Source organism: Notolepis coatsorum, assembly GCF_963971535.1.
Source record: "Notolepis coatsorum genome assembly, chromosome: 5".
Classification (NCBI taxonomy): Eukaryota; Metazoa; Chordata; class Actinopteri; order Aulopiformes; family Paralepididae; genus Notolepis; species Notolepis coatsorum.
The window spans coordinates 150719248-150742909 of record NC_140169.1 but is presented as its reverse complement, the minus strand read 5'-3'; the positions used below and the strand labels follow the sequence as shown (position 1 = coordinate 150742909).

The 23662-nt window shown below is 45.7% G+C and overlaps 1 protein-coding gene across 2 annotated transcripts in view; it reads right to left on the bottom strand.

Annotated features, from left to right (window-relative positions):
• The window catches only part of LOC311229007 (dedicator of cytokinesis protein 9-like), a 502654-nt gene that overhangs the window by 78027 nt on the left and 400965 nt on the right, over positions 1-23662 (bottom strand). For both annotated transcript variants that reach the window (XM_084314997.1, XM_084314998.1), the window contains exons 31-36: positions 22521-22699; positions 18067-18183; positions 16099-16210; positions 14888-15018; positions 2037-2151; positions 52-118 (exon numbers count right to left, since the gene is read on the bottom strand). In XM_084314997.1, coding sequence (XP_084171123.1) covers positions 52-118; positions 2037-2151; positions 14888-15018; positions 16099-16210; positions 18067-18183; positions 22521-22699 — 721 coding nt within the window. The remainder of the gene's footprint in view (positions 1-51; positions 119-2036; positions 2152-14887; positions 15019-16098; positions 16211-18066; positions 18184-22520; positions 22700-23662) is intronic.

Genomic DNA, 23662 nt, shown 5'->3' with positions numbered 1-23662 from the left:
CACTAATAACACTAATAATAATAATAATGATAATAATAAAAGAGGTCTTACTCGACGAGAGTGAAGAAGTCCATGAGCTCAGCAGAGGAAGCCCGGTTCCAGTATGTAAACAGAGCATCTGGAGGGAGAGAACATGGAGGTTTAACAGCCACTAGTTAAAATATCTATATTGTAGTCATAAATAAATGGTGCATTAACACTTTGAGCGCCAGGGGTCGCTATGGGTGTTGGGCCGTTGTGTGCCAGCGCTCTGTTCAATGGGAATAAGTTCCGGTGTTTGCAGTGCTAAACCTATATTAAATATTATATCTATGGATCTAATAACCACGTCGATTGTCAGTGAGTTTCTTCCGGTCAACATGCAAAAAACAGATAATTTTTTCATCCATACATTTCCGTTTTATACCGTGGTGAATATGAGTATAGTTGTAGAGTGATCCTGTGTAATCCCAGAAAACTCAGCGCTTCAATGCATTTCATTAGAAATCGTGCCATTTCTCGCTTGATTATTGAATCAATCTGAAATCAACGCTAGATTATCGGTATTATGTTTCATCATGCATGCACGAAAGGGGGGGGGGGGCTCCGCGCTTTGATCGCAGCCAACGGGACACACACACACCACAGACACATGCTGCGATCGCGGCAAAAAAATCATCGGATCAACGCAAGATTGATAACATATAGTCCTTACCTCGTCTATGATGTACTGCAAAAAGAATAATCCAATGATCTGATCGCCATTCCAAATATTGATCGCGGTCGTGTGTCTAACGTTATCCACCAAAACACATGAATCCACGGTGCTCCAGTGTCCCCAATCCATGTGTTATAATCGTTACTCATGCCGGAGAAGGAAAACCTGGACCGGACTTCTTAGATCGATGCACAGCCCCAGCCAGAGGGATTCCAATGATGTGCAATACCAGCCGTTTGCGATCTCAGAGCCATTCCCAATGATAACATCAGGCTGCATGGATGAATTATGAATGGATATAGCGAATAAAAGAAATAGCGATTAAAACCCGACTTTTCTCGGGTTTGGCGCTCAAGCGATGGCGAGTTAACCCGAATCATCTCGGGTCTGGCGTCCAATGTGTTAACACACTATTACTCAATGTGTGTGTATGGTGTGTGTGCTCGACTATGAATACTGCATACTGCATACTACACACTGAATACTACACACTGAATACGACACACTGAATACGACACACAGACTACTACACACTGAATACTACACACTGACTACTACACACTGAATACTGCACACTGACTACTACACACTGACTACTGCACACTGACTACTACACACTGAATACTACACACTTACTACTACACACTGAATACTACACACTGACTACTGCACACTGAATACTGCACACTGAATACTGCACACTGAATACTGCACACTGAATACTGCACACTGAACATCATCCTCGCACATTCTGTCAATTGTCCGTTTTATCATTTGTATATAAATATATGTAGTGCATATCCGTGCGGTCTCTTACCGTCAGACATGCTCTTCAGCACATGCAGGAAGCACACGGTCTCTTACCGTCAGACATGCTCTTCAGCACATGCAGGAAGCACACGGTCTCTTACCGTCAGACATGCTCTTCAGCACATGTAGGAAGCACACGGTCTCTTACCGTCAGACATGCTCTTCAGCACATGTAGGAAGCACACGGTCTCTTACCGTCAGACATGCTCTTCAGCACATGTAGGAAGCACACGGTCTCTTACCGTCAGACATGCTCTTCAGCACATGCAGGAAGCACACGGTCTCTTACCGTCAGACATGCTCTTCAGCACATGTAGGAAGCACACGGTCTCTTACCGTCAGACATGCTCTTCAGCACATGTACAGTAGGAAGCACACAGTCTCTTACCGTCAGACATGCTCTTCAGCACATGTAGGAAGCACACAGTCTCTTACCGTCAGACATGCTCTTCAGCACATGCAGGAAGCACACTGTCTCTTACCGTCAGACATGCTCTTCAGCACATGCAGGAAGCACACGGTCTCTTACCGTCAGACATGCTCTTCAGCACATGTAGGAAGCACATGAGGAGGCTCTTGATCTCATTCTGGTCCAGTTTATCGCAGCGCAGCAAGCAGCTTCCCAGCGCCGAGGCCGACTGGGTCTGAGGGACAGGGAGACAGGGGTCAGAGGTCAGAGAGCCACAGACACACTGAGGGACGGGAGACAGGGGTCAGAAGAACCACAGACACACGGGTCAGAGAACCACAGACACACTGAGGGACGGGAGACAGGGGTCAGAGAGCCACAGACAGACTGAGGGACGGGAGACGGGGGTCAGAGAGCCACAGACAGACTGAGGGACGGGAGACGGGGGTCAGAGGTCAGAGAGCCACAGACAGACTGAGGGACGGGAGACGGGGGTCAGAGAGCCACAGACAGACTGAGGGACGGGAGACGGGGGTCAGAGAGCCACAGACAGACTGAGGGACGGGAGACGGGGGTCAGAAAGCCACAGACAGACTGAGGGACGGGAGACGGGGGTCAGAGGTCAGAGAGCCACAGACAGACTGAGGGACGGGAGACACGGGTCCGAGAGCCACAGACAGAGTCGCAGACACCCACTCCGCTCCGGCGGTTTTGAACCTGGGGGACGCACCGATCCGACTTTTTCAGTCCCGACACCGATACCTGGGGCTTTGGGTATTGGCCGATCATACCGAGTACCGATCCGATCCCCGTTGTTCAAATTAATAAACTGTGCGCCTCACCGTGTGGAAGAGACTGGGATCATTGTTTTGTGCAACAAGGCAACATCAGGCTCGACTTAAAACATTACTTTCCTAACTTAGTGAAACTAAATGTAACAAATGAACATATTAGATATAAATGTACTGAATTGTTATTTATTTTTCAAATTAAATAACAAAAAAGAAATTATAATAATTGTCACCGATACCCGATCTAGCTACAGAGAGTTCTGGAGAGAGAGAACAGCTCTGCCACAGCGAGCGAGGGACTGGCAGGATGCGGCAGTCTCTCTGCTTTGCCAGCGGTGAGAGGGTCCAGACCAGGAAACCGTCAGGCGGATGATGACGTCATGGAAACACTGAAGCTATGTCTGTAGTTACAGTAGCTGCCCCAAACACAAGGCCCGGGAGTCGGGTGCGTGAAGCGGCAGTGCGTGTGCGTGATCGAGTGTTGGAGCCGTTCTATTGTGTCCTTAGTGTTTCAACCAGGGTTCCCACAGACATTGCGAAATGAAATTCAAGGACTCTTAAGTACTTTTCCAAGCACCATTTCTCATTTTCAAGGATGTCACTCGAAGGATACAATTCACTTTTAAATGCTGTTTTTTTTTTAAGCATCTTCTTGGCCTGCTTGCCAGCTAGAGCGTCACACGCGAAGACATGAGGAAAAGCAGTTGGAGCGCGTGAGACAGCGACTCGTCAGATTTAATTAAAACAGCAGAACAAAAAAAATATATGATTTCTTGATTCAGAACAATTTGATCATGGATGAACAAAACATTCAATGCAAATGGTTGATGTGAATTTCAAGGAATTTTTAAGCACGTTGTTAAAAAAATTGGCTGTTTTCTTCTTTTTTTTTCAGTGCTTTGTTTATTGAAGTTTTTTCGTTGCAATATGAGATGAACACAAGGTCAAATTGTACACATATATGCCAGACGTATTGCACATATTGACATATAAGTAGTCAAAATATAGGTCTATTGAATGTAGAGAAGGTAGACATCAGGTTACATTTGCACATGTAGATAGGTCAATCGACTGGACAGTGCTAGGCTAGGAGTGAGCATTATTTATGGGGGGTCGATTGAACCTTGTTCCCCAACATAAGTAAAGAAACGACCCCATGTTTTATAAAATCTAGCTGTAGAACCCCTTATGACACACCTTATTTTCTCCATCTTAAGGAAGTGCAAAATATCCCTGAGCCACATAGAGTGAGATGGAGGAGTGGGTGACTTCCAATGCAGTAAAATGAGACGTCTAGCCAGGAGTGTAACAAATGCCACCAGGTCAGCTTTATATCGTGGCAGATGCAGGGTAGTAGGGGAGATAGAGACACCAAAGCAAGCAGTTATGGCAGTCGGGCTGATTGGGATCTCAATACTATTTGAGATAGTTTCAAATATTTCAGACCAAAAGTTATGTAGGGAAGGGCAGGACCAAAACATGTGACTATGTGTAGCAGGGGCACGGTGGCATCTGTCACAGGTGGGGTCAATGTTGCCATAGATCTTGGCTAGCCTGACTTTAGTAAAGTGTGAACGGTGAACAATTTTACATTGGATCAGTCCGTGCCTGGCACAAATTGAAGAGGAGTGGACCCGGTGTAGAATATCCTCCCACAGGTCTTCTGTGATGTCCTCACCCAGGTCCTCCTCCCATCTCCTCCTGATCTTTTCTAGTGAGGTAGGACGCAGTGAGGAAATCAAGCCATACAGAACAGATATAATACCCTTTGTGACCAGTGTAGGCTTTAGTAAAGTGTCAATAGGAGTGGCTTCTGGGAGTTTGGGGAACTGTGGGTTGATATTACGTACAAAACTGCGGACCTCGAAATAGAAAACTTGTCAGACAGTTGTTCAAATGATGCAAAAATATTTTCTATATATAAATCACTGAACGTTCTAATACCAAGAGGGGACCAGGAGAGAAAAGCTCTATCCATCACAGAGGGGGGGGGAAACAGGGTTAGCTGTAATTGGAGCTAGTAAAGAAAAAGATTGTAAACCAAAATGTCGTCTGAACTGATTCCATATCCTGAGTGTTGATTTGACAATAATATTTTTAGAGTAGGGAGAGGTGGGAAAAAGTAGAGGTGCGTGAGCAAGAGCAGCCAGTGAGGCAGGGCTGGAAGAAGAGGATTCCAAAAGCAAACATACAGGGGATGAAGGTGTGTCTTCAAACCTTGCCCAATGTTGTAGTGCTCTAAAGTTGGCTGCCCAATAATAGAATAAAAAATTGGGCAGAGCCATCCCTCCCAGAGGTTTTGGTCTTTGTAGGAGGGCTTTACCGAGCCTAGGGACTCTCCTATTCCAGATGAACTGCGACACCAAACTGTCAATTTTCTGGAAAAATGCTTGTGTGAGAAAGATGGGTAAGCATTGAAAAAGGTATGAGAATTTTGGCAGGGAGTTCATTTTAACTGAGTTGACTCGTGTCGTTAAGGACAGAGGTAATAGCGACCATCGTTCAAAGTCTTTATGCAGTTTGCTTAACAAAGGGGAGAAGTTAAATTTAAATAAATCCTTAAATTTGTCTGTGAAACGAATGCCAAGATATGTGAAGCCAAGTGGGGAAATTTTAAAGGGCAAAGTATGTAAGGGATAATTTCGACCTTCAGCATTCAGAGGGAATAGCTCACTTTTATCTAAGTTTAGTTTATATCCTGATATTTCACCGAATGAACTGAAAACGTCAAGGGCAGCTGGAATAGAGACAGAGAGATTCGATACATATAAAAGCAAGTCATCCGCATAAAGTGAAGTCTTCTGTTCGATGCCAAACCTATGAATACCAGTTATGTTAGGATTTGATCTGAGAGCAATGGCCAATGTATTTATTTAATATTGTGATATTAAATAATAAGGGACTCAAATTGCAGCCTTGCCGAGTAGAGCGAAAGAGAGGGAAATATTCAGAATGTGTGTTGTTGGTTCTGACTGAGGCTATAGGGGAGGTATAAAGCAGTTTCACCCAGGTGATAAATGTTTTACCCAAGCCAAATCTCTCCATGGTGTAGAATAGGTAGCTCCACTCCACCCGGTCAAAAGCCTTCTCGGCATCTAGTGAGATCACAGCTTCTGATATTGAGGAAGAAGAGGGATTATACATGACATTAAGAAGCCGTCTAGTGTTAAAAGAAGAGTACCGTTTTTTTATGAATCCAGTCTGATCTGGGGAAATAATAGAGGGTAGTACCAATTCTAAACGCATAGATAGTAGTTAAAGAAGCTTTAAATCCACGGATAGCAAACTTATAGGACGGTAGCTCCCACATAGGAGAGGGTCTCTGTTCTTCTTCAAGATTAAGGAAATTGTGGCCTGAGTAAGTGTATGGGGCAATTTAAAAGAGCAGAAGGATTCATTGTACATATCAATAAAAAGTGGCGCCAATTTGCCAAAAAACTTCCTATAGAATTCGACTGGGTAACCATCGGGGCCTGGGCATTTACCTGCCTGCATGTTGTGAGCAGCCTCTTCAATCTCCCCTATTGTGATAGGCTCCTCCAGTTTCACCGCTGAGTCAGAGTCAACTTTAGGAATATCAAGAGAGTCAAAAAAGTTGCTAAAGGCAGACGGGTCAGTGGGTTGTTCTGCAGCATAGAGAGATGAGTAGACGTTTTTAAATTGTTCATTAATTTCTTTGGGATCTGTAGTTCTACCTGTTGGAGTTTGGATTTGTGGTATTTGATGCGAAGCTGATGCCTGTCTTAATTGATGAGCTAATAGTTTATTCGCCTTATCTCCATGTTCATAGTAATTGTATCTGGATTTGAATAGTAATTTTTCGGTATGGGTGGTAGTCAGAGTATCGAATTCTGCTTGTAACAATAGGCGTTCCTTATATAAATCAGGTGATGGAGCGATAGAGTAAACGTTGTCAATCTGAGTGATCTGTTTGGTTAAATTATCTAATTTCTTCCTTCTGGCTCTAGTCTCATAAGTGCAGTAAGAAATCATTTCCCCCCTTAAGTATGCCTTCAGTGTCTCCCATAGTAAGGAAGCTGAGATCCCAGGCGTCTTATTGATATCCAAAAAAAAATCGATCTGCTTGGAAATAAAAGTAAGAAAATCTTCGTTCGATAACAAACTAGTATTCAGTCGCCAGGGTGGTCGGGTGTTATCACATCCCCTAATTTGCAGTTCCATTAGAACTGGAGAGTGGTCCGATATGACAATAGTATCATATGAGCAAGATAGTACTGATGAGATGAGCCGATTGTCGATCAAGAAATAATCAATACGAGTGAAGGTGTGATGGACATGAGAGAAGAATGAGTATGCTCTGCTAGATGGGTTGTGAAAACGCCAAGCATCTGAAAGTGAAAATTCTTCCATAAAAGATTGAATAGTTTTAGCAGAGCTTGAAAGTACTGCATTTCTGGTAGATGATCGATCCAATGATGGATTAAGCCAACAATTGAAGTCCCCTCCTAATATTAGATAATGTGTGGAGAGGTCAGGTATCGAAGAGAACACATATCTAAAAAATGAGCTATTATCCCAGTTAGGGCCATAGATATTAAGCATAATCACTGGGGTGCCACAGAGCTTTTCAGTTACCAGCACAAATCTACCATTTGGGTCAGAGAGAACATCTGAGCAAATAAAATTTATTGATTTGTGAATTAAAATTGCCACACCTCTAGCTCTGCTCTGAAATGATGAGTGGTACACTTGTCCAACCCATCGTTTACGTAGTCTGTTATAATCAGATAGCTTGAAATGAGTTTCCTGAAGGAAAGCTATATGAACCCCCAAATTCTGAAGATGCCCCAGTACGTTTGATTGGCTGATTTAAGCCCTTACAATTCCAACTAGTAAATTTGACCACTCCTCCAATCTGCTGTGAAGTTTTAGGTTGAGTCATAGACTGGTGTTGAGTGTACAATGAGTAACATCGAAAAGTATGTCCTAATAGTATTTTTTATGTGCAGTGGCCAAGTCATAGAAAAAACAACAACAGTATAAACATCGCACAAAAATAACTGTAAATGTAAACAAACCCTTCCCTCCCCCCTCCCTCCCATGCTGATGCATCTCCTCAAATTGGACGCGCGCATAACCCACTATTACTACTCTTAACACCCCCTAAGAGAAACGAGAGAGGGAGATAAACACCACCCCTTCCGTGGTTAAGTGACAAATGTTAATATTGTGAGATATCATAGTCCCAAAATGAAATAGTCTGTATATGCTCATATGGACATGAATTATGAACTTGCCGTTCAGCTGATGGTTACAGTCTGGGGAACCGCTTTTCTGAGTTTAGTGTTTATGAAAGTCGAGGCGGCGGCCGGGTCTTCAAACGTGTGCGTTGAACCACTCGGCAGAGTGATTTTCAGAACCGCAGGAAACATCAGCCCAAACTTGATATCAGGACAGGCATGGAGTTCACGTTTCACTCCTCCAAACGCAGCCCTCTTCTTGGAAACAGCGACGGTGTAATCAGGGAAAATAGAGAGCCTTTTGCCTTGGAAGAGTAGAGGGGTGTCACGGGAGGTCGCGCTGGCCGACGTAGGATTTCGTTTCTGAGATGAAAGAAGTGGACCCTGATGATGAGCGGACGAAGCGTCTCTCCCTCTTTGGGTTTAGCCCGCAAAGTGCGATGGGCTCTGTCGAGTAGGGGCTCATCATCCAGGCCCAGTAGGTTCTTGAGTAAGCGGCAGATGAATTCCGTTGGGCGCGTACCCTCCTCAGGTATCCCCACGAGTCGAAGGTTGTTCCTCCTCGATCTCCCCTCTAGGTCCTCACATTTGTCTGTTAATAATTTCACCTGTGACGTGAGCTCCTTAACAGTGGAGTCAAGTGAGGAGAGCTGGTCACTGTGATCGCTCGTCGCACGTTCCAACTCGCAGATGGTTTGCCCGTGTTCATTTATTTTCAGCAGCAATGGTTCAGTAATATTCACCAGCTCCGTGCGCACTGCATGGATTTCAGCTCTCAAGTTAGTTGCGACTAACTTCTGCCACAAATACCTCCCTTCAGCGAGTTCAGCATTGATTGTAAGGCCCCTAGATCAAAGGCGCTGCCGCTGTCCATGTTAGCAGCTGGCGCGTGCGGTGGGGGTGGCCCGGGTGGCTGATCAAAGATTGTTTGTTGTCCTGCATGCGTCGTCCTTAATTTGGGTTTAACAGGAGGACCCATGGACGATTTAAAGTGTAGAAAAGTCTGCCTGACTGGTAAATGAACATACGTAATAAAAAAAGTCAACCAACGAACTCGATTCTTGTACCGGATCTCCTCTCTGGTAAACAAGAATACCCTGAAGACTCTGGCAGGAGCACTCATTCAGGGGTACTACGACTATGCTTGCACCTCATGGTACCAAAGCACCTCAAAGGCGCTAAAAACAAAATTACAAACATCTCAAAACAAACTGGTCAGACTACTGCTTGACCTTACTCCTAGAACCCACCTCACCCCTGCCCACTTTGACAACCTAGGATGGCTTAGAGTAGATGACAGAGTACAGCAACTTGCAATGGGCCTGGTCTACAAGATACACTACACGACCAAGGTACCCATGTACATGGCAAAATACTTCCCAAAGGTCAGTGAATACCACGATCACAACACCAGAGGGAGCTCCACAAATCATGTTAAACCCAGATTCGGCTCAAATAAGGGACTAAACACGTTTCGCAATTATGCCACATCAATGTGGAACGCCCTACCCAAAGCTGTAAAGGAATGTGGATCACTACCCACTTTCAAAACCTCTCTCAAGAGACACCTACGGGAGACTGCAATTCAACACTGGCCCCTGTAAATATCCTAACCCAACCCCCTCCAATGTACAGTCATTTACCTAGTATGGTTTTGTCAATAGTCCAATGTACAATTTTGTTTGTTTGTACAGAGTCTCCCCCCCCCTCAATGTACAGTTTTGCTTGTCTATACAGTGTGCCCCCCCCCCCCCCCCAACCACCTCCAATGTAAATTACCCAGTATGGTTGTCAATATCCCAGTGTACCCAACCCCCCCCACCCAACCTCCTCCAATGTACAGTTTCTACGTCAAATGTATATACTCCCTTTTCTTGACTCCTTCTGTATCATAAACAGTACTGTATTTGCAAATCTGGTATGTCATAAATGTATAGATGTAGCAGTACTGACTATCTGTATGTCATGTATGTCATATATGTCCTGATGAATTGAAAATGGGGGACCCTGGTGGAAACAAGACGAAAGTCTTTCTCTGGTCTGCATCCCCTTAACAATTGTGTGTATTGAGCTGTACTGTATTGTACCCATTCTGCAATCTGTTAATAAAGTTTTCAATCAATTCAATCAATCAATCAACGTTATCCAGTGTCCAAAGTCCCAAAAAAAAAACATTGTTAAAGGACTATTTATAATGGAAGTTTGTCACAAAACGGTGGAGCGGCGAAAAGCACGTCTTACATGCTCGGTGTTATCTCAAAAAAATAAATAAAAAAAAGATTGTCTGTTTTCAAGGAATTCCCGGCCTCGACTTTTCTTTGTTAAAAATCAAGCACTTTAAGCACTTCAAGGACCTTGTGAGAACCCTGGTTTCTACCTGCTGGGAGAGGCAGACGGTGTTCACCCAACAGAAGAACACAAGGAAGGAGAGAAAGTGAACACTATTTTAAAACCAGTCTACTGCACAATAACTACCGGTATACTATAATATACAGTAGGTCAGTGGTGACACTAACAAAACGCTCCTGATGTGGTAAAACCACACACTCATCTGATGCTCAGAGCAGGTTGAAACAGACACAACACCCATCCTGACGCTCTGAGCAGGTTGAAACAGACACAACACCCATCCTGACGCTCTGAGCAGGTTGAAACAGACACAACCACCCATCCTGACGCTCCGAGCAGGTTGAAACAGACACAGCCATCCTGACGCTCCGAGCAGGTTGAAACAGACACAACACCCATCCTGACGCTCCGAGCAGGTTGAAACAGACACAACACCCATCCTGACGCTCCGAGCAGGTTGAAACAGACACAACACCCATCCTAACGCTCTGAGCAGGTTGAAACAGACACAGCCATCCTGACGCTCCGAGCAGGTTGAAACAGACACAGCCATCCTGACGCTCCGAGCAGGTTGAAACTAATTTTGAGAATTATTTGCATATACCGTCCAAACCCAGGTCAGAACAGCGTGAGAACGAGTCACACGTGATGCTGCCACCAGACCGTAACTTACGCCTCTCTATTTCATCTGAGGTCTTCTTTCAGTTTGAAACGCAAAGAGTCACAAGAGCCACAACTACCGTAATTTTTGGACTATAAGCCGCGCCTTTTCGACCCTGCGGCTTATATAACGGTGCGGCTAATCTATGGATTTTTACAGCTAACGGCCACTAGGGGACCTCCTAAATCTATGGATTTTACAGGTTACAGTCCACCACCTTTAACTCTCACTCGCTCTTCTCTCACAGGCACACAGCTGCTGCAAGTTAATAAATGGGAGCTTCCTCAAACAGCCATCTCTTTCCCGACAATCCCCTCTGTGCACGAACCCTTACATATGGTAATTAAACATTAAAACACCTGCGGCTTATAGTCCAGTGCGGCTTATGTACACATCATTCAATTTAGCTGCTGCGGCTTATATTCAGGTGCAGCTTATAGTGTGAAAATTACGGTATGTTGAATCACAGTGTATATTTGCCTAAGAGTGTAACGGTTGCGACATCGTCACCTCAAACTTCGATGCCCCGAGGGAGTTTCGAACCCGTGGTCTCCCACACCGCGGGCAATGACACAGACCGCTATACCAAGAAGTGAACTCACTGCTTTGTAACGTGTCTATGTGTCTTTTGAGGGAGAGAGTGAGTTTAACCCACAGCACCGCTACTCGCCCCAGTCACTTCACAACATCGGAAGTCCTTCGTGACTGCGCTTCACGATACCATCCGTTACACGAGTACATTTAACACCAGATCGGTGTGTATTTGGGTCCAGAGTTTCAAATGTACTCTTTTATACAATCAAATATTTTTTTTGTGGCGCATGTGAATAGGAAAGTAAAAATCAAACCTGCATTATATAACATCTCCCAAATGCACATAAATGAGACAGATACTGCATTTATTTCCCTTAAATGTCTGACTTACAATATTGAAATTTAAATGGAACTATTTTGGATAAAGTTAAATAAAGTTTGAAAATGCAACTGCATTTTTTTTTATAAAGAAACGGCCACTTGTGGTCATAAGCAGTAGCCTATCGGTTAAATTGTTTAAGCTGCTGATTTGTTACATCCCTACAGGATATATATATATATATATATATATATATATATATATATATATATATATATATATATATACAGTATACAGTGTATTGAGTGAATAAAAAATATATAATATATCATACAAACATTTTATTATACACTTTCACTCAATGCACGAGAGTGCTTGGCTACCTACCAAGAGATACTGGTCAAAAAAGAAAGGGCAGTTTAGGGGGCCCCCTGGTGGCTTCGGGGGCCCTATGCAACCACATAGTTCGCATATGGCAAGAAACGGCCCTGCGTCCAGTACAGGAGAACAGGCTGTAGGAGAACAGGCTGTAGGAGAACAGGCGGCGCAAAGCCTGCAAACTCCTCTCCTGGCAGAGAAAGAGCTGGAGGGAAGGACAACCAACTGCAAAACCACCTAAAACTAGTACTATTACTCCTGTGCTTTTTTTTCATACGCACCAAATACTATAGAAACACAACAACCGACTATAGAAATAACCAAATGTGTACGTACAGTCGACGAGTCTCTTTAGCGTAAACATTTATTTATTTGACATTTATTTTGGATTTCATATTTTTTCCAAATTTTTTGCTCTTGATTTATTGTGTCGTTTCTTCTTGACTTGTATAAAGAAGACTTGTCCGGCCCATGGAGGGACATTACCTTGTGATTTCCGGACTTTTACAAATACATTTGATTTGATTGGATTTCATGTGTGTACGCTAAAACCACAGGAGTACTATAGTGATTCACCATCGCAAGTATTCCAAACGATACTATCGCAAATCACTAAAGAAGAAAAACGAGGAGTTTCCACGAGAGGAAGAAGACATTTAGCGCCACAGTACACACACTACGCACTCTTCCATTCCCAGACGTGACACTCTGGGGGGGGGGGGGGGGGTGGAGAGGAGGTGTTTCTATACTTGAAGGGTGACGCTGGGGCACGTCGGCGGGACGGTCACGGTGGGGACAGAGAGCAGGGAGAAGTCCATGGTGACGCGCTTGGAGCGCTTGGAGAGGAGAACGCACCCCTCCCTCTCCGTGTGGAGGAGGCGCAGCACGGCGGCTGAGTGCCTCCGGACAAACCCCTCCTTCTGCTGCTCGCGGGGGGCGGGGGGGGGGGGGGGGGGGGAGGGGGCGGGAGTCAATGGTACACACGGTTATAACATGGAGCGACGTCACGATGTGTACATCCGGATCAAAGTACGTTTATATGGTCAAGAAACAACAACAACAACACAGATTAGGGCTTCAACACGGTGTGCGGGAACCCCTCCTTCTATCCCAAGTGGTCAACTTGAGAACTGTTTTTATTATCGTCTATTTCAATAATAATAGTAATCAAACCATAAACAAGGTGGCCTGTTGGGATGTTAGATCCTGTGATTTTATATGTTTGCACTGTGTGTTTTATATGTGCTCATTTTATGCCTGTCATTTTCTGTTTTTTTCTTTTATTTGATTTGATTTTTATTTGTCTCAAACATGCCCCTGTAAATGTCCTAACCCAACCCCCTCCAATGTACAGTAATTTACCTAGTATGGTTTTGTCAATATTCCAATGTACAGTTTTGCTTGTTTGTACAGTGCTCCCCCCCCCCACCCCCTCCAATGTACAGTAAATTACCTAGTATGGTTGTCAATATTCCAATGTACAGTTTTGCTTGTACAGTTGTACAGTGTTCCCCCCCCCCAACCCCTCCTACCCAACACCCCCCCCCCCCCAACCTCCTCCAATGTACAGTTTTTACGTCAAATGTATATACTCCCTTTTCTGGACTCTTTTTGTATCACAAACAGTACTGTATTTGCAAATCTGGTATGTCATAAATGTATAGATGTAGCAGTACTGTCTATCTGTATGTCATGTGTGTCATATATGTCCTGATTAATTGAAATTGGGGGACCCTGATGTAAACAAGACGAAAGTCTTTCTCTGGTCTGCATCCCCTAATTGTGTGTATTGAGCTGTAATGTATTGTACCCATTCTGCAATCTGTTAATACAGTTTTCAATCAATCAATCAATAAATCAAACATAAAACAAGTTTAAAAAACAAAAAGGTAAATAGTCAAAGACTATTTCCATACAATAAGTGTTCGAGAAGGAACAGGGGGAAGTAAAGAACGTATCAAGCCCTGCCCCTTCCTTACAATATTTTACATTATAATTTAATACAAATAAAAATAATATAACAAATAATGAAAAGAATAAATAAAAGTACAGTTTTTTTATATATCCAATTATCCAAATGAGAAAAAATATGTATTAGGCAGTCAGCACTTGTTGTGAAGCACTTTGAGCTGCAATTTCTGTATGAAAGATGCTATAAAAATTAAGTTTATTACGGTATTATTATTATTATTATTACATTAATTCCTAGTATATACTGACATTTTCCAGATGCTACATGAAACATGCTAACAGCTATAATATTGAGGACACTTCAGTCGGTCCTGTTTTGCAGTCAGAACAGTTCTGGAAACCCTACCAACTGAAATAAGACACTGTGCTACCTACCACACCTTTACAAAAAAAACTCAAGACCTGGCTAATAACCAATCAAATCGTGTTTTACTTTTAATGCTTCTGTTCTAGGTGTATTGTCGGTCTTATAACATCTTACCGAAAGGACTACAGTTGCGAATTAGCCAGCTGGCTGAAACGGACACATTTACAGAAATGTTTATTAATGTGTACTGTCCTTTTTAACCCTTTCACTGCCACACGACAGAAGGTTAACCCTTTACTATCACACAACCGACGGCGATGCTCCATCATTAGCATCATTAGCTCCGCATCCGCGTGATAGTAAAGGGCTAACCTTCTGTATTGTCACAGTGAAAGGGTTAACCGGCTGTCGTGTGGCAGTGAAAGGGTTCAAATAAACTGAAACTGAAACACCTCCTCACCTTGTCCAGGGAGTTGACCTTGTCGTTCTTCTCCGTCAGGCTGCTGCCGGAGTCGGTGCTGATGAGGGAGCCCCGGGAGTCGGCGTGGCGCACAGAGTTGATGTTGGGAGTGGACGAGGTGTGGGGCGAGGCTGCAACGACACAACAACGGTACCGTCAGCTTCACACGCCGGAGAGGGCGGACGCACCACACAACAACAGCACTGTCAGAGTCACTGAAGAGGTCTGCTGTGCCGTAGTAATATATGTTTACAGGAGAGAGCAGGAGAGAGAAGGAGGAGAGATGAGAGAGGAGGAGAGAGAAGGAGGAGAGATGAGGAGGAGAGATGAGAGAAGAGGAGAGAGAAGGAGAGATGAGGAGGAGAGATGAGAGAGGAGGAGAGAGAAGGAGAGATGAGGAGGAGAGATGAGGAGATGAGAGAGGAGGATAGATGAGGAGGAGAGATGAGGAGAGATGAGAGAGGAGAGAGGAGGAGAGAGAAGGAGGAGAGATGAGAGAGGAGACAGGAGGAGAGAGAAGGAGGAGAGATGAGGAGAGAGGAGGAGAGAGAAGGAGGAGAGAGGAGAGAGGAGGAGAGAGATGAGGAGAAAGGAGGAGAGAGGAAGAGGAGAGATGAGGAGGAGAGAGAAGGAGGAGAGAGGGGAGAGGAGGAGAGAGGAGGAGAGAGAAGGAGGAGAGAGGGGAGAGGAGGAGAGAGAAGGAGGAGAGGAGGAGGAGAGAGGAGAGAGAAGGAGGAGAGAGGAGAGAGAGAGGAGGAGAGAGGAGAAAGGAGGAGAGAGGAGAAAGGAGGAGAGAGGAAGAGGAGAGAGGAGGAGAGAGGAGGAGAGAGAATGAGGAGAGATGAGGAGAGGGGAGGAGGAGAGATGAGAGAGGAGGAGAGAGAAGGAGAGAGAAGGAGAGAGGAGGAGAGAGAAGGAGGAGAGAGGAGAGAGGAGAAGAGAGGAGGAGAGAGAAGAAGGAGAGAGGATAGAGGAGGAGAGAGGAAGAGGACATATTTCCTATTTCTTAAGTTTTGGATTTCAGGATTCACTATATCAAAATGTATGTTATCCCTCCTATTTTGAAAACTGAAAACAATTGGGCTCTCAGTTTTCTCCCCGAGGAGCAGAAAGGAATCCCAACCCGAGCGTGACATGAGAGCAAAATGGCCGGCCATGTGAATAATTATGGTCCATTTCCAACCGGCTGAATGAGCCTCTTCTTAACTCACCGGTACCAGAGATGGCCCCGAACAGGTCCTTGTGCAAACTGCTGTCCAGGTAGGTGCTGGACCTGGGGGGCGTCATGCAGGCGTTGGCCACCAGGGGGTCCTCTCTGCCGTTCTGAGGGGTCACATGAAGAACGTTAACCCTTTCACTACCACAATACAGAACGTTAACCCTTACACTGCCACGCTACCAACGGGTTAACCCTTTCACTACCACACTACCAATGGGTTAACCCTTTCACTGCGACAATATTGCCGGTTAACGCTTTCACTACCACACTACAGCCGGTTAACCGTCTGCAGTGTGGTAATGAAACGTTAACCTTCTGTAGTGTGGTAGTGAAAGGGTTAATCATAACAGCAATTCAAATTTTACATTTACATTTAGTCATTTAGCTGAACGCTTTTATCCAAAGCGACTTACAGGTTCTGTACGACAAGTCAGCAGGAAGGAAAGGTACAACTCTATCAGCTGAGTAACAATGTTAATCAAACAGTGCTGAAACCTGGGTGCTGCAGTGATGAGTGCATAGTAGAGACATATTAGTATAGTAGGTAGTGATAATTATTTAGTGTAAGAGAGCAGGATAGTAGAAGACAGTAAGAAGGTTATTTAGTGGAAGAGAGCATGATAGTAGAAGACAGTAAGAAGGTTATTTAGTGGAAGAGTGCATGATAGTAGAAGACAGTAAGAAGGTTATTTAGTGGAAGAGTGCATGATAGTAGAAGACAGTAAAAGGGTTATTTAGTGGAAGAGTGCATGATAGTAGAAGACAGTAAGAAGGTTATTTAGTGGAAGAGTGCAGGATAGTAGAAGACAGTAAGAAGGTTATTTAGTGGAAGAGTGCAGGATAGTAGAAGACAGTAAGAAGGTTATTTAGTGGAAGAGTGCAGGATAGTAGAAGACAGAAAGAAGGCTATTTAGTGGAAGAGTGCATGATAGTAGAAGACAGTAAGAAGGTTATTTAGTGGAAGAGTGCAGGATAGTAGAAGACAGTAAGAAGGTTATTTAGTGGAAGAGTGCATGATAGTAGAAGACAGTAAGAAGGTTATTTAGTGGAAGAGTGCAGGATAGTAGAAGACAGTAAGAAGGTTATTTAGTGGAAGAGTGCAGGATAGTAGAAGACAGTAAGAAGGTTATTTAGTGGAAGAGTGCATGATAGTAGAAGACAGTAAGAAGGTTATTTAGTGGAAGAGTGCAGGATAGTAGAAGACAGTAAGAAGGTTATTTAGTGGAAGAGTGCAGGATAGTAGAAGACAGTAAGAAGGTTATTTAGTGGAAGAGTGCATGATAGTAGAAGACAGTAAGAAGGCTATTTAGTGGAAGAGTGCATGATAGTAGAAGACAGTAAGAAGGTTATTTAGTGGAAGAGTGCATGATAGTAGAAGACAGTAAGAAGGTTATTTAGTGGAAGAGTGCATGATAGTAGAAGACAGTAAGAAGGCTATTTAGTGGAAGAGTGCATGATAGTAGAAGACAGTAAGAAGGTTATTTAGTGGAAGAGTGCATGATAGTAGAAGACAGTAAGAAGGCTATTTAGTGGAAGAGTGCATGATAGTAGAAGACAGTAAGAAGGTTATTTAGTGGAAGAGTGCATGATAGTAGAAGACAGTAAGAAGGTTATTTAGTGGAAGAGTGCATGATAGTAGAAGACAGTAAGAAGGTTATTTAGTGGAAGAGTGCATGATAGTAGAAGACAGTAAGAAGGTTATTTAGTGGAAGAGTGCATGATAGTAGAAGACAGTAAGGAGGTTATTTAATGGAAGAGAGCAGGATAGTAGAAGACAGTAAGAAGGTTATTTAGTGGAAGAGTGCATGATAGTAGAAGACAGTACAAGGTTGTTTTTCTGCACTTATTCATGAATAGGTTTCTTATAGAACTGTTGTGTTTTGATGTCTGTCCCATGCGAGATGAGATACAACTGACTAGAGTGATGTGCTCAACAACGGCCACTAGAGGGCAGCCTCACGTTGTTGGAGTGGTTGAGGACGAGCGGGGAGACCTCCTTCACATTGAGCCGGTTGACGTTGTCCTGCAGCAGTCCGAACAGTGGCAGGTAGAGGGTGGCCAGCCGGGCCTGCTGGCTCTAACAACAACAACAACAACAACAACAACAACAACAACAACAACAACATGATATTTGATGGATGCTTTTATCCAAAGTGCCATAAAGTAAAATGGGTACATAGATTTTTCAGGTAATTTAGTGGGATTTGAACCCATAACCCTGGCCATTTCAGTGCCCCCATCCACTGGGCGTGAGGATGTTAGTATTAGTACTCGCTCGCCCACTAGAGGACAAAGATGAGTCAGTGTCGTCGTGCTGCAATAACGTTATAATAATGTAATAATGTTCCCTTTACCACATGGGAGACAAATCAGGGTATCTGCAGGTTTCTGCACCTTTTTAAAACCACAAACCAGCTAAATGTAGAACCAAATTCACAACCATACTACCAAACAAAAGAAACACATAGCATAGCATAACACTGAACCGACAGCTGCACGCAAATTTAAATATATAAATATAAATAAACTTGAATACAAAAACATGTCATATATTTAATATTATTTAATCTCCTGACAGCCGGACTGCCCCCAATTTTTCTTTTTTATATCTGTGCAAATTGAATGTAAGACTTTTTAATACCTTTTAAGGCCTTAAATTGAGAATTATGGATTTTACCTTTTCACTGCCACACGACAGCCGGTTAACCCTTTCACTGTGACAATGCAGAAGGTTAGCCCTTTACTATCACACAACTGACGGCGATGCGCCATCATTTCTACCTCTAGAGGACGCGACCCTGGTCAGACGCCTCTGGTTTTAGCTCCGCAACGATGTACACACTTTTAGCTATTATGTTTGTTTTTTCTACTTTTTTATTTAAAGCAACACTGGCGGGTACGTCATACGACCGTCAGACACTTATGGACCTGAACCCCGGGCTCAAAGAGGAGTTTGGAGACACTTTTGACCTAGAATGGCCAGCAGAAATCAGACGGGAGAATGGCGGCAAGGAAAAGAACAAAGGCTACGGCAGGAGGAGACACAGAGGGAGACGTGGAGGTATCAGACTGAGACTAAAAAGAGCTGCTTACCGCCCAGCAATTCCATCCATCTTTCTGGCCAATGCCCGTTCGTTGGAGGGTAGGATGGATGACCTGAGGGCGAGGGTCCGGTTCCAACGGGAGATGAGAGACATCAACATCATGTGTCTCACGGAGACATGGCTCACGTCGGCGACCCCGGACAAAAGCGTATCTCCCTCGGATGCCTTCACAGTCTTACGTGCAGATCGTACCGCTGCCTCAGGAAAGACCATCGGCGGCGGAGTTTGCCTCATCACGAACAATTCCTGGGTTAATCCCGAGGGGGTGCAGGTTCTCTCAAACTCGTGTTCTCCGGACATGGAACATCTTTCTATCCTGTGTCGGCCGTTCCACCTCCCGAGGGAGTTCTCCGCGGTCGTCATGACCGCCGTATATATCCCCCCACACGCGAATACGGGCAAAGCGCTGGGAGAACTACACGACTATCTCAACAGACACCAGATCAACCATCCAGATGCAGCGATGGTAGTGGCCGGCGATTTCAACCAAGCCAACCTGAAGAAAGTGATGCCGTCCTTTTTTCAGCACATCGCTTGCTCCACCAGAGGGAAAAACACACTCGACCACTGTTATTCCCCGTTCAGAGCCGGCTACAAGGCAGCAGCCGCTCCGCCATTAACGGGGTCCACAAGCTCGAGCGACCACGACTCCATCTTGCTATTTCCGGCATATCAGCAGAGATCACATGACGCCGTCGTGTCACGTGAGACAAAGAAGTGGACCGACGAATCAGAGGCCACGCTCCAGGACGTGTTTACAGACACGGATTGGGATATGTTCAAAGGAAGCGCCAGTGACGTCAGTGAGCTCGCAGACACAGTGGTGAGCTACATCACAACAATAGCCGATGGTATTGTCCCCAGAAAAACGGTGCGGATTTTCCCAAACCAGAAACCGTGGGTGGATAGCACTATTAGAGCAGCCCTGAACTCTCGTACCACCGCCTACAACCTGGGTAGAGAGTCAGGAAACATGGAGGAGTATAAGGCTTCAGTCTATACTCTACGCAAGGCTGTCAAACTTGCTAAGAGGACATATGCTGACAAACTGGAGACACAAATGGCACAAAACGACACAAGAGGATTATGGCAGGGACTGAAGACAATAACTGACTATAAAGTCAGCGCCCCCTCAATGGGGAGCGACGACGCCTCCCTCGCGGACAAGCTCAACATCTTCTACGCTCGGTTTGGTGCAGACAGTGGCGCTGCCGGCTCTCCGGCTAGTGACGTCACTGGCGCGCCGGCTGTTGTGGAGGGGGGGGGGCAACCGCGGGGGGGCGGGGACGCTCTCTCGTTGTCGGAACACAGTGTGAGAAGAGCATTTATGCAGGTGAACACCAGGAAGGCTGCTGGCCCAGATGGCATAACAGGACGCATACTCAAGTCCTGTGCCAACCAGCTGGCCCCAGTGTTCACCGCCATATTTAATCAATCCCTGGCGGAGTCAGTGGTCCCTGCCTGCTTCAAGATGTCTACCATCATCCCTGTACCGAAGAAACCCTCCCCAACATGTCCAAATGACTACAGACCGGTGGCACTCACCTCTGTGGTCATGAAATGTTTCGAGAGGCTGGTCAAGGACCACATTTGTGCCTCCCTCCCCAGTGATATGGACCCTATGCAATTTGCATACAGGACAAACAGGTCCACCGACGACGCGGTCTCCCAGGTACTGCACAGCACCCTCTCGCACCTTGACCGTCAGAAGGGGGGCTATGTGAGACTGTTGTTCATTGACTACAGCTCAGCGTTCAACACCATAGTCCCCACCAGACTGGTGGACAAGCTGATCGAGCTAGGTCTGAGCTCCGCCCTGAGCGCCTGGGTACTGGACTTTCTGAGCGAAAGACCCCAGGCAGTCAGGGTGGGGGGTCAGACCTCCAACACCATCACCCTGAGCATCGGGTCCCCCCAGGGCTGTGTTCTGAGCCCCCTGCTGTACTCACTCTACACACACGATTGTGTGGCCAAGTTCAGCTCCAACTCCATAGTGAAGTTCGCAGACGACACGGTGGTGGTGGGGCTGATCTCGGACAACGACGAGAAGGCCTACCGGGAGGAGGTTGAGGTACTGGAACGCTGGTGCCAGGACAACAGCCTGCTCCTGAACATTGGTAAAACCAAGGAGCTGATCGTGGATTATAGGAGAGGACAGCAGGAGACGCACACACCACTGATGATTAACGGGGCTACCGTGGACAGGGTGAGCAGCTTTAAGTACCTGGGGGTCCACATCTCAGAGGACCTGACATGGTCAACACACATAGACACAGTAGTAAAGAAGGCGAAACAGCGCCTCTACCACCTGAGACAGTTAAGGAAGTTCAGAGTATCGGGGAAGATACTCCAGTCCTTCTACTCAGGAGCTGTAGAGAGCATCCTGACCGGAAACATCACTGCCTGGTATGGAAACAGCACGGCACAGGACAAGAAGGCCCTACAGAGAGTGGTGCGCTCAGCCGAGCGTACCACGGGTATTGCACTACCCCCCCTGCAGGTTCTATACAACAAGAGGTGCAAATCCAGAGCCTGCAGGATAATGAAAGACCCTCACCACCCCAATAACAGCCTGTTTCAGCTGCTGAGGTCAGGCAGACGCCTGCGAACCCCAGCTACTAGGACAGAGCGGCTTAGGCTCAGCTTCTTCCCCCAGGCCATCAGAGCCATGAACAATGAACATTGAGTGCTCAGAACATTGAACTGTCCACACACAAGCACACATGAACACACACACGACACGCACACTGTGCACGCTCACACACGAGCAGCCACTTAACACTTTAACATGAGCGGGCACACACTCATGTCGCACACACGCACACTTATGGCCAAAGGAAAGGACACTTTAAATTAGAATAACAGGAACAGTGTATTGCACTACCAAAGCTAACTAGCATGTCCCATATGCTCTGTAAATAACTATGTACAGATACCGAGATGTCACTCCATGTTACCTGTTACCTGTTTACTGCACAATGTTGTTTTCTTCTTTGATTCTATTATATGTACCACTGTATTGCACATCGTTGCGGGCAAGACCACCCGCATTTCATTGTATACCTGTATGCCGTGACAATTAAAACTCTTGACTTGACTTGACTTGACTTGATTAGCATCATTAGCGCATCGCCGTCGGTTGTGTGATAGTAAAGGGTTAACCTTCTGTCGTGTGGAAGTGAAAGGGTTAATACTTTTTAAGACTTTTTAATACCCTGCAAACATCCATGGGAGAATGTTGTTATTTTATGTCATTTTCTAAATAATATCACTAAAGAAAGGCGAGGCAACAATACGAGGCGCTGCTCACCTTGGAGGTGTAGCGGTCGTCGAAGGTGTGCTTGATCATCAGGCTCTTCAGAACCTGGATGGAGATCTGACGGACCTCCCTGAACTCCAGCAGAGCCCCGCCCACCTCACGGAGGAGCAGGCCAACCAGGAAGTGGTTCTTACAGAAGTCGTCCGTCAACGAGTAGTCCAGCTGGAGGTCTGGGAGGAGGGAGGAGGAGAGAGGAGAGAGGAGGAGAGAGAAGGAGGAGGAAGAGAGGAGGAGGAGAGAGAAGGAGAGAGGAGAAGGAGGAGGAGAGAGAGGAGGAGGATGAGGATGAGGAGGAGGAGAGAGGAGGAGAGAGGAGAGGAGAGAGGAGAGGAGAGGAGAGAGAGGAGGAGAGAGGAGGAGGAGAAAGGATGAGAGAGGAGAGGAGGAGGAGGAGGAGAGAGGAGAGAGAGGAGGAGGAGAGAGGAGGAGGGAGGAGGAGGAGCGAGGAGGAGGAGAGAGGAGGAGAGAGGAGAGAGGAGAGGAGGAGAGAGGAGAGAGAGGAGGAGAGAGAAGGAGGAGAGAGGAGGAGGAGAGAGAAGAGAAGAGGAGAGGAGGAGAGAGGAGAGATAAGGAGGAGGGAGGAGAGAGGAGAGGAGGAGGAGAGAGAAGGAATAGGAGAGAAGGAGGAGAGAGAAGGAGAGAGAGAGGAGGAGGAGAGGAGAGAGGAGGACAGAGGAGAGGAGGAGGAGGAGGAGAGAGGAGGAGGAGAGGAGGAGAGAGGAGAGGAGGAGAAGGAGGAGAGGAGAGAGGAGAGGAGGAGGAGAGAGGAGAGAGGAGAGAGAAGGAGGAGAGAGTAGAGGAGGAGGAGAGGAGGAGAGAGGAGGAGAGATAAGGAGGAGGAGAGAGGAGAGAGGAGGAGAGAGAAGGAGGAGAGAGTAGAGGAGGAGGAGAGAGAAGGAAGATGAGAGGAGAGAGGAGGAGAGAGAAGGAGGAGGAGGAGAGAGGAGGAGAGATAAGGAGGAGAGGGGGAGGAGAGAGGAGGGGAGAGAAGGAAGAGAGAGGAGAAGGAGAGAGGAGGATTTATTGCTCAGGTCAGATTTTTTTTTTATGTGGCCAAGATTGGCTTCCAGTGTGAACGGGTCACGTCCTGAACTGAACCCGCGTGTGTTTAGGATGAGGACAAGGATGAGGAG